Here is a 12,231-nt window from a genome sequence, read left to right as displayed (position 1 = left end):
ACTTGAGAAACCAATTCCTTTAAATCTCCTGCAGTCAATTCTTGCCCTTTCCAGTTACCCTGAAAAAAGCACGAGAAAGAGAAGACGATGCAGAAGCACTATTTTCCAGTCCTCCGTCCTTGAAACTCAAGTTGAGGCATAAATACCAGGATGAGAAATCATGAGGTGCAGTTCTTCCATTGTGGCACTTACTATCCAGTGACCCCCAAACTCACCTTCTCAAGGCTATGTTAGCAGCATCCAGAAAGAGATGCCCTGCCCCAGCCATCTGAGAATAAAGCCCAAAGGGCAGACAGCAAAATTATCTGAAAGCAACCAACAGGCAGCGCAAAAGACCATGCTGTCCTCATGCAGACAATGGTGGGAACTCTTTATTCTAAGACTGAGGAAATTGTTGGGATTTGGGGGTCAGTCGGAAGTCAAGAATTCTTATTTCAAGTTTTCTTATTTCCAAAAGAGAATTTAGATGCATTATTTATCATTTTAGGGAAGTTTTGTTCATTAATAAATTTCATTCTTGCATAACTGTCCTTGTAGAAGGAAACACAACACCATTTTGCTTCATAAGTGTTTTATTTTCAGCATACCATAGCTTAGAAATTTGGTTCTACTAATATCAAACATGAAAATGGAAGGGAATGAGACTTGCAAATGATTGGCACAGGCTCCAAAGTATCCCACTGAAGGAAGTAAAAGCATCATTTGTTCCCCGTGGTCCCTGGGAATTGCACAGCAGCTTGGGGAATGCAAATGTGCATTTGGTTCAAAAGTCAGAGTAGCCTCTCTACTAAAAACTATAATTCCTTTTATTAGATATATTTGACTGAGCATTAAACAGCATAAATCCTAATGATAAAATACAGGCCAATGCATAGGCCTGTAATTCAGTCCAGCTTGAGTGTGAGTGCACAAACACACTCATACACAAGCACACACACACACACACACACACACACACCCAAAAAAACTTTGCACATTTTACCATCCTGCAAACTACAGCAAACTATATACGTTTTAAAAATAATAGCCTAGTACACATACATACTTTCTTTCCCTGGCCAATGCAACAAGTCATATTTATTTTAAAAGAAGAAAAAAAAGACTCATACTAATGGATTTATTTAAAAGGAAGCAAACAAAACAGAGCTATGCTGGTAACAGCAGATGTCTAGTTGTAATTCACTTCCCTAATGCTGATTAATATATTCATAAACAAATAAAATGTATTACCAAAAGATAAATGCTACTGTTAACATCCCAACAGCTACTAGTTTCAGTTGTGTTTCTCAATTTGGCATAATGTTCATTCCCCAACTCCTAACACTATTTATTTTGCTTCCTACCAATCTTGCAAATAATTCATCCTGTGTGTCTTTTTCTCATAAATGCTTCCTGGTGCTTGATTGCTTCGCCTGTGTGGCATTTGATTTCAACTGCTATTTTACCTTTATAAACATGTGGAACTTCCTAAGTATGAGGAGAATGCCCAAAAGGCATGAGAAAATGAGGCTGTAATTACATCAGCCAAGTATGCTGTACAGCATATTTAGCTTTCTCTCTTTGTGTCCAATACTGCATTTCCAATCCAGGTATAGAACAGTAAATTAACATTTATTCCAGAAAAGAGGCTCTGGTATCAACATGTTTAATTTATTATTATTGCAAAGAACAGTTTTCCCATGATTAGTGAAATAGAATACATATAATATATTTAAGGATCTGCACCCAGACCACAAAAAAAGGGGGTGGAGGGAGGGAAGAGAAAAGCAGAAAACAAGAGAAAATAAAAGTAATATCAGTTACCACATGACTTTTGTGGTAAAAACAATAGAATGTGACGTGCAATAGTGCAATTTTCCTTTGCTAGTCCAGCAATGCAATTTTAATAGGAAGTCCACTAATGTTCTTTCTGCATTTCAGGATTTAGTTGCGTGCTTGCCGGGAGTTAGAGTTCCTGCCAGACTTCTGACTCTGAGTGGAATCACTATGGCTAGAATCACTTTTATTCAGTCCAAGATGACGGAGCTTCATATCCCAGCGCTGTGAAATTTAAAACAGAAAATGGTCACATGCACATATCACCAGGGTCGTCGTTTCTATTATTCTAACAACTGAGTGAGACTGCAAAGTCAGATCTTGAAACCATTTTACTACTTTCCAAAAGTATAACATCTATATTCCAGGATAACAATGAAATTGATGCTACATGAACATAATTCTCAGATTTTAAAAAGCACAAAACTGGCCACCTATATCAATAATGTTTTCATATCAAACCTTAAAATTCCCATGTGAGTAAGTGGTGATACAAATGTAAATCAATATTTGTAGTTATTTCCTGAGACAACATACACAAGTCTGGCACCGCATACGTGATCAACAAATAGAAGATTTACACAGAGAATTTAACAGAAGGGCCTATTTGTCATTTTCCTCTCTTATGACACATAAAAATGGAGCCTTTTTAAATCTATGTGATTTGAGAAATAAAAATTAAAATTTGGGGTGGGAATGGAGTCTCTTAAAAGTACTTTTTAAAATAATACCTACGAAGGGCAACAAACAGAACAGATAAGTTTCTGCCCTCTTTCTTAGTTTTATAAAGCAGACATTACCAACATTTTTAATAACCACAATCAAGTTTACTAATATTTCATATTAACAATGCCCATTATGTTTACATGTCATATAATAAATTAAAAAGGAGTTATATTATGGACATTATATGTAGTGAATAAGGACTAAATCAATATTCTCAAATTTCAATGATTATAGAAATAACCTGGCGGTCTTGTTAAATTGCACATTCTCATTCAGTGGGCCTGGGACAGGGCCCTTCATAATTAACAAGCTCCCAGGTGATGTCAATGTTTATGGACTAGAAACCACATTTTCAGTAGCGAGGAGCTAATGTCAGATTGCCCAAGTTCAATTTTTAACCTCAAAGCTTCTTGAATTTACTAAACCTCTTTTTCATCATTAACACATTGGAATTAATGATAGAATCTGCTTATAAGACTGTTCTGAAGATTAACAGATAAAAGTACATAAAGTGTTTAGTATATAATAAATGATTTTTCAATTACTAAAAGTAATTCTTCATTTTAATACCATTTATTCCACACTCTTATTGTTTTTCATATTTAAAAAAAAAGTCTAATTCTCAACTCCCCAAGGCAGGCCAAATACCTTGATTTGAACAAACTGCTATAACAGAGACATAGGTAAACAACTATTTGCATGGCAAAACCATAAAAAGATCTTTATTTAATTCTTGATCGATTCACCAAGAACAAAAAAATCAGTAAAAAGGGCAACTGATTTTTTAAAAAGTATCCTCCATAAAACTTTTTTCACATCCTCAAACTGACTGGAAAACTAAAGCAAGGATCTCCATAATTCTAGCCAAAAGAGATTTTCCATCCAAGGCCTTTAGTCCTGAGTATCTGCATATGAATTAAAAATTGTTCGAGTTATTGGTTTAATCCTTCCTTTAGCATGTTTAAATCTAGACTGAGAATATAAATGATTTCATAGTAATAACTCTGTGAGTCCCCTGTAGAAAACGATAGAAAGTATGTTAGCCTTACTAAGAAACAGAAGAAACAAGCCATGCATCCTGGGTCTTTACATGATGATAATTGTTTTGGTACCAAAAGAGAAGCCTTGTTACATGCTTTGCAGCAAGGATGTTGAAAGCTCTTTCAACTGGTACAGGAATTTAGGACACATTCCTGTTCTGCATTAGCAAGCAGAAAACCAAATTAAAAGGACAGTAAGACATTCCAACATGCTGAAGAAGAGCCACTTTGTAACAAACACCAAACTAATTGGAAAAAGATACAAATAGAGAATTCTCACAAGAACGAACCTGAAATACATCTTACTTTTGACAAATATCTGGAGCGGGGGTGGGGAGAGTGGGGGTGGGGAGAGTGGGGGGTGAGGAGAGTGGGGGCAGGGAAGAACTTAGTAGAAGAGAGTTTATCCTTGCAAAATAATGCCCTCTACATTTTTGTAGGTCACTTAAACTCAAATGTATCTGCTGTGTCAAGTGCCAGATGTAATATAAGATAAACTGCCCAGAGGTATTTAACTTACTCTCTAAACATTTCCCAAGTCTTTAAATTCACAGAAGGAAGAGGATGTATTATGTTTGATAGAATTACCACTCTCCCCTCCCACCTCTACACCCACTACACACACACACACACACACACACACACACACACACACACCCTTTTCAATTCTTTGCCACTTGATGAATACTCTCCTACATTCCTTTCTTTGAAACAGATTTGCTTAGTATAGTAAAAAGAAATGGAACCTTCTATAATAAGGTAATTTACTGGGATTTTTTTCTAAATGTATCACTTCTAGAATCTAAGTCACTGGATTAAAAATAAAGCTACACTACTGCTCTAAGGACCTAATTTGGTCATATCTCTTATATACAGATGAATGTGGCTGCACCTGTACATAGGAATTGATGTCTGTGCACTGGACAACAATGGTAATTTCCTACCTATCTTTTATTCTCCCCTTTGACTCACAGAACTGCATTTTGTTCAAGGAAGCAATATGCCCAGCTAAAAAACTACATTTTCCAGCCTCTCTTGCATCTAGGGATGGACATGAGACCCAATCCTAAGTAAAAGTTGCTATATGGGGTACTTGGAAACCCCCTTTACCTCCTTTTCTTTCTCCTGGAAATGTAGGTGTGAAGCTGAAGGTGAGGCAGCCATCTTGTGACCTCCAGGTAAACGTGAGCATGGAAGCAATTCTCTTAAAAATGGCAGAGCAGAACATGGATCCAAGATAGTGGAATAGGTAAATGCTGTGCCTGCTGCCACCCATGATCATATTAAAATTACAACTAAATTATAGAACAATCAACCTTGAGAATCATCTGAACACTAGCTGAACAGAACCCCCATAATTAAGGATATAAAGAAAAGGCCACATTGAGACTGGTAGGAGGGGCAGGGATATAAAATAGGCTCATCTCAAACCTACAGGTAGTGGTTGAGCAGCAGGAGGGACATCTCGGTGGCAGAGGTCCCCCCTGAAGTGTGAGGAGTCCCAGCCCCACAAGAGGCTCCCCAGCTCAGGGGTCCTGGGCTGGGAAGAAAAGTCCCCACAACTGGTGCAGAAAATCAGTGAGGATGCCAGCCATTCCTGTGAGATGGAAGGCAGCTAGAAACCCAGACATCTTCTTAAAGGGCCCACAGACAGACTCAGTCACTTGCAAGTACTCACCCTGGGCTCCGGCAGAGGGGCGGCAACTCAAGAGGTGCCAGAGACATACAGGGAAAGACTGAGTTGCGTGTGATCAGGTAGACTGTGCCACTGGACCACATAGGACACACACTACATAAGGCCACCTGGCAAAGACTGAAAGACATAGCAGATCTACCTAATACATAGAAGCAAACACAGGAGGCAGCCAAAATGAGGAAATAAAGAAACATGTCCCAAATAAAAGAACAGGAGAAAACTCCAGAAAACGAACCAAATGAAGTGCAGGCAATCAACTTAACAGAGTTCAAAACACTGGTTACAAGAATTCTTAAGGAACTTAGTGAGAACTTCAACAAAGAGATAGTTAGTATAAAAAAGGACATAGAAACCGTAAAAAAACACTCAGAAATCAAGAACACAATAACTGAAAAGAATACACTGGAATGAATCACCAGCAGATTAGATGAAGCAGAGGACTGAATCAGTGATTTAGAAGACAAGGTAGCAGAATACACCCAATCAGAACAGCAAAAAGAAAAAAGAAATAAGAAACGAAGATAGTTTAAGGGACCTCTGGGACAACATCAAGCATAACAACATTTACATCATAGGAGTACCAGAAGGAGAAGAGAGGAAGCAGGGATAAAGAACCCATTTGAAGAAATAATAACTGAAAACTTCCCTAACCTGGCAAAGGAAACAGACATACAAGCTCAGGAAGCACAGAGAGTCTCAAACAAGATGAACCCAAAGAGGCCCACACCAAGACACATTATAAATAAAATGGCAAAGGTTAAAAAAAAAGAGAAAATAGCTACAACAATCTTGAAAAAAGAACAAAATTGGAGATATCATAATACCTAATATCAAACTATACTACACGGCTATAGTAAAGAAAACAGCATGTTACTGGTATAAAAATCGACACATAGATCAATGGAACAGAATAGAGAGCCCAGAAAAAAAATCCATGCCTATATAGTCATTTAATGTATGACAAAGCAATAATATACATTGGGGTAAAAACAGTTTATTCAATAAATGATGCTGGGAAAACCGGACAGATACATGCAAAAAAAAAAAAAAGAAAGAAACTGGACCACCTTCTTACTCCATGTACAAAAATAAACTCAATCTGGATTAAAGACTTAAATGGAAGGCCCAAAACCATAAAACTCCTAAAAGAAAACACAGACAGTAAACTCTCAGACATCACCCTTAGTAATATTTTTACTGATGCATCTCCATGGACAAGGGAAATGAAAGAAAAACTAAACAAATATAACTACATCAAACTAAAAAGTTTCTGCACAGCAAAGGAAACGATCGACAAAACGGAGAACATATTCTACTAAATAGAACATATTCGTCAATGATACATCTGACAAGGAGTTAATATCCAAAATTTATTTAAAAAACTCATATAACTCAACACCAAAAAGCAAACAATCCAATTAAAAAATGGGCAGATGCCATGAACAGACATTTCTCCAAAAAGGACATACAGATGACCAACAGACATATGAAAAGATGCTCAACATCAAATTAAAACCACAATGAGATATCACCTCACACCTGTCAGAAAGGCTCTCATCAATAAATAAACAAACAACAAGTGTTGGTGAGGATGTGGAGAAAATGGAACCCTCGTGCACTGCTTGTGGGACTGAAAAAATTCCATAGTGCAGCCACTATGGAAAACAGAATAGAGGTTCGTCAAAAAATTAAAAATAGAACTACCTTATGACCCAGCAATTCCATTCCTGGGTATTTATCCATAAATATCCAAAACACTAATTCAAAAAGATATATGTACCCCTATGTTCACAGCAGCGCTCTTTTCAATAGCTGAGATATGGAAGCAACTGAAATGCCCATCAACAGATGATTGGATAAAGACATTGTGGTGTAAATATACAATAGACTATTACTCTGCCATAAAAAAGAATGAAATCTTACCAGTTGCAACAACATGGATGAACCTAGAGAGTATTATGCTAAGTAAAATAAATCAGACCGAGAAAAGACAAATACCATATGATCTCACTTATATGTTGACTATAAAAAACAAAATAAACAAATAACACAGAAACAGACTCATAGATACAAGAGAACAAATTGATGGTCACTAGATGGGAGGGGGCCTGAAAGGCTGGGTGAGAAAGGTGAAGGGACTGGAAAGTACAAATTGGTAGTTACAAAATAGTCATAGGGATATAAAGTACACTATGGGGAATATAGTAAAAAATACTGTAAAAACTATGTATAGCGTCAGGTGGGTACTAGACTTAGGGAGATCACAAACCATATAAACGTCTAACCACTACACTGTAAACCTGAAACTAATATAAAATAATATTAATGTCAACTATAATTTTTTTGAAAATTACAGGAATGCAAAGCACAGCATAGGGAATATAGTCAATAATATTGTAATAACTATATACAGTGTCAAATGGGTCAAAAACTAATTAGGGTTCTCATTTTGTGAAGTATATAAATGTCTAACCACTATGTTGCTTTGTACACCTGAAATTAATATAATATAGTATGTCAACAATAATTGAAAAATAAATATCTAAAAAATTTGAAAAATACATTAGCAAAGAACAAGGAATTATGTAATAATTTGGCAAAACCTTGTTAATTGTTGATAGGAATATTGGGGGTCCATTAATTTTGTACTCGTATATATTTGAAAGTTTTCATAATACAAAATTTGTTAAAGAATCTGCTAATTTTTTTTTTCTGCTAATTATTTTTAAAAAATGGCAGAGCTGTAAGCTGGAGGGAGCCTGGATATCTAGTAATAATGTGGAGTCACCCTACCAGGACTGGACTAATTATAGCTAGACTTCTCACTGTGAAAAGTTAGGCAACTGCAGTTAGATCTCTGATACACATACAGAGAATTCCTTAAATGAAATAGACATTAAAGACAAACTCAGTCTTGGAATTTTAAATAGATGTATATATCGGGTTTTAATATTTCTCGTGTAGTTGAGGGCAGCTGTTTTGTGTAAATGACAAGTGGCTGGTTTCCCACTTTTATTTTTTATGTATCACTTTGAACATAAAATATCGACTTACCTTAACCTTTTTACCAAGTCGATCCTTCCATTTCTCAGCAATAGAACCTTCCACCAACAGTAATCTGTATTTTTTAAAGAAGCAACCATTTTTGAAAAGTTAAAACATATCACTGAAAATACAAAGAATTATTGCCAAGAAAGACTTATCTATTCATTCTAGAACCACATAGCCAAATTTAGAACAGTAATTCTTAACTATTTGGGAATCAGGGACCCCTTTAAGAATTAAGATTTTATCCTTGTCTCCAGGAAAATGCACACCCGCAAATTGCACACGTACACATTTCTATGCAATACATGAAATTGAGGGACCCAACTAAAACTTATCTTTAATCCCCTAGAATATAGACAGATCCCAAGGTAAGAACCGCAGAGTAAGATCTGTAGAAAAATGCCATAGAATAGGCATAGAATAGAACAGGCATAGAAGTTATTCCGAATCTTTAAGGAGTGAATTACCTGGAGCGTTCCTCATCTTCATAGCCCATGATGATATATTCCTCGTTAACATTAAGTGGAGGGCACAGGCAGCCAGAGCTGGTATAAAGGTTAACGGTGTCCCTTGGAATGTTTACCAGAGAAGCCTTTAGAATCTCCTTCACCTCAACTACTGCAGTCACATCATGGCACTTGGTCTTTACCTCTTTAACTTTAGCCCGAATGACTGGATAAAAGACAATAATGCTGATATGATTAATATGATACACAATAGGTGCCACATTCAAAACAGACATGTAGGCTTCTTTCTAGTCAATTCTTCTCCACTTGATGCTCAATGAATAGAGAGGAAAAGTCAACCAGATATTTTTGTCTTAGATGGTAGAGAGTGACACACTACACAACACACTTGTCCCCTTAATGTTCAGCCCTGATCCCCTTCCAATTTGTGTACATATGCATTTGTGTGTATGAGAAAACTTCATTTAGATAATCAAAGGTTAGGTGAATCTGATGTAATTTTCCTCCAAAATGAAATTTTGGAGGGGTATGTGTGTGTGTGTGTGTGGGGGGGTGTGTGTGTGTGTGTATTGTTTCAATTGCTGCCAACAGAAATTTAAACTTTATTAATTTCACTATATGTAAAGACGGAGTACTTAAATATGCTTTCTTTCCTTGTCAGCATTCTTTCATCAAGTCTATTAATGGATTTTCTAAAGGAGTTGGGAGTCTCTTTCATGATATAAAGTCGTCCTGTTCTACTATGTTCCCAAACTGGTTCTGTGATCTTTTCACCTTCTTTATCTTAGCTCACTGTTCAGACATCAGTTCCTTTCTTCCTTTGTTTCAGTGCAGATTATCTCTTATACTCTCCTATAGGTATTCTACATTTTTTTTAATTAAACTGTCACCAGTAGATCTTGTTTCCTCCATCTGCTTTGAAGTCAGATACTCCAACATTCCTTCCCATTACGGGCTATGGAATATGGTCTAATAAGTTAAATGCATTCACCTACCTCTCTCAGTGGTTATACTGGCACCCAATTTATCTTACAATTGTTAGCTTCACTTCTCAACATAAAGACAAACTGCCTTAAAAATAATCGATTCAGATATAAAGTAAAAAAGTATTTGACGCATAATCTAGCAAGTACAGTTCTGCTTCTTTTCTGTATTTCTCTTCATCAGAAGAGCCAAATTCTTTAGATTCCTGCTGCTGGTAAATGAGTTTTTTGTTTGCTTGTTTTTTTAAGGGGAGTTTGAAAAAGCCTAAAACAAAGTAAAAATGTCAATTAGTAAGAAGCCAATGGCTTTTGCCCAGGCACCCTCATTGCTCTAGGTCAATATCCATAGATGTTAAACGGAGGAAAACAGAATGGATCTAAATGAATCCACTTTTGAAAGCCTGTTAGGCACGTATGAGCAAACCACTTTCATCTGAGTTCCTTCCCACATATTTTAGGTGTTATGGACTACAAAGCAATGGAAGAAGGTAGTCCATGAAAATATCGAGCCAGCTAATAGACCATTCCCACCATTAATACCCCAACTCCATACAGAAACTTATTCAATAACATTCCACCAGTACAACACACCATACCACAGAAATTAAGTTACTAATTCTTAAAACTTTAGGATATAACCTCATTTTTGCTTCACACACATATCAATCTTCAGAAAATTAGTTGTCTCAAGTATGAGAACTTACAACAAACAAAATTTTAGGTTGGTGCAAAAGTAATGGTGATTTTTGCAATTATTTTTAACCTTTAAACCACAATTACTTCTGTACCAACATAATATAACTGCCTGCTGTCCCGGCTTGATGCAATTCGTGAGCAAAGGAATTCCTTTCTATCAGTGTTCTTTCAAGTCTGTATTTTAAAAAAAGATAAGACTGCCCTTTTTGAAATGTCATTTGGGAGAATCAGATGATAAATTCACAACCCCAGCTAGCAGACATTTTTTTGTGTCCTGGTTTATGTGACTGTGCTTCATAGCCTCCATCAACCATTAGAGATTAGTGAACTGTGCAAATGTTCTCAAACTAATGATTTATTTACCCAGTGTGTCTACTATTTTCATTAGAAATTTTTAGTACATGTAGCCACTCCAAAATAAATATCTTTCTACAAGACTTACCTTATTATTCAACTAATTTTGTTAAAGCTCAAGAGATTTTACCTGAATTAATCTGAATGAAGCAGAAGGTTTTTTATGAATTATCATTTGTTCCCACTCCCACTTTGTTTTCTCAGTAACATATGTAGATATTTAAGAAAAATCAACATATTTTGGAATTTAAAATGCAGTTTCTTTTCAGAAACTTTTCTTTTTGCCTTCTATTTAATCATTTGAGGGCCTGCCTTCCCCCAAGGTAGAGCTAAGTAAGCCCCAAACAAGTGAAAAATCCTTAAACTATAGACAACCTGGTTATTGTTTGGCTACAAGAAAGAAATGATCTCCTTTCTATTAATTGTGATCTGTATCCCATTTTATGTTATAATATTCACACAGCAACCTTATCAAAGATAGTCTCTTTCCATGTCTTGAAAACACTAGTAGTTTGACTTTTAACTAAAATAATAACACCAACCATTGCAGCACTAAGTTGGATAAAGTAAAGATTGACAAGTAAAATAAACACAAACTCAACTAAATTTCCCTGACATGACCTTTTTATTATACTTTCGTTTTTCATATAACTGTACTTAAAAGTTCATATAGTGGTTTTTAATCTTAAAAACTAATCTAAAAATTAAGACCTTCTTTTCCCTGTGACTTTTCATATCAATTTGTAGAGGAGTGGGTCCATAGATGAGCAGTCAGGTGCTTGACTTCTTAGATAAACATGCCCTTTTAACCTTGGAAAGAAAGTGCATCCACCAATGACTAAGAGAAACTAGATCTCTCTTAAGATGAGTAGTAAGCAAAAAATAAAAATTGAATCCATTGAAGAAACACTGGGAAACTACGTGCATTTATTTTAAAGAGCTTTCCCTACATTGAGAATTTTCTACTTTAGACCTTTAAACATGCAGTATTTTCAGAGACATCAAAGACTACTCTTACAAAGTATTTGCCATTTCTCTCCTTCCAATTTCCAAAAGTATAAAAGTAGAAATAAATCTACTGCATATGTCCTATAGCCTCTAAAATAAGGCATGTAAATTCAATAATAAAACTCATTTTAATAATAAAGTTCCCTTCCAAAACCTATTTAATTGCTGTTTATTCATTGACTCAGTATCAACAGTCTTCTATAGAGTAGAAACACCACTTTCATTAATCTCATAGATGCTAGAAAAAAAGTCACAAAGAATGCTGATGGAATACAGCAAATATTTATTTGTTCCTTATTTTATCAACTGGAAAACTATTAACTGACCCTTCTAAATAAATAGTAATTGAAATTTCTGACTCTGAAGCATGCCAGTACCCAAAAGTACATTCTGCATAA

General features: G+C 35.7%; 1 protein-coding gene across 1 annotated transcript in view; it reads right to left on the bottom strand.

The window, feature by feature from the left end:
• Positions 1–1,100: 1,100 nt before the first annotated feature.
• Positions 1,101–12,231, bottom strand: part of FRZB (frizzled related protein) — a 36,997-nt gene continuing 25,866 nt past the window's right edge. The window contains exons 5-7 of the mRNA XM_033112981.1: positions 8,793–8,997; positions 8,332–8,395; positions 1,101–2,040 (exon numbers count right to left, since the gene is read on the bottom strand). Coding sequence (XP_032968872.1) covers positions 1,924–2,040; positions 8,332–8,395; positions 8,793–8,997 — 386 coding nt within the window. The 3' untranslated portion in view covers positions 1,101–1,923. The remainder of the gene's footprint in view (positions 2,041–8,331; positions 8,396–8,792; positions 8,998–12,231) is intronic.

This window comes from Rhinolophus ferrumequinum, chromosome 8 (genome assembly GCF_004115265.2).
Source record: "Rhinolophus ferrumequinum isolate MPI-CBG mRhiFer1 chromosome 8, mRhiFer1_v1.p, whole genome shotgun sequence".
Lineage (NCBI taxonomy): Eukaryota > Metazoa > Chordata > Mammalia > Chiroptera > Rhinolophidae > Rhinolophus > Rhinolophus ferrumequinum.
Note: the sequence above shows the minus strand (reverse complement) of the source record. Positions and strands in the feature narration are given on the sequence as shown.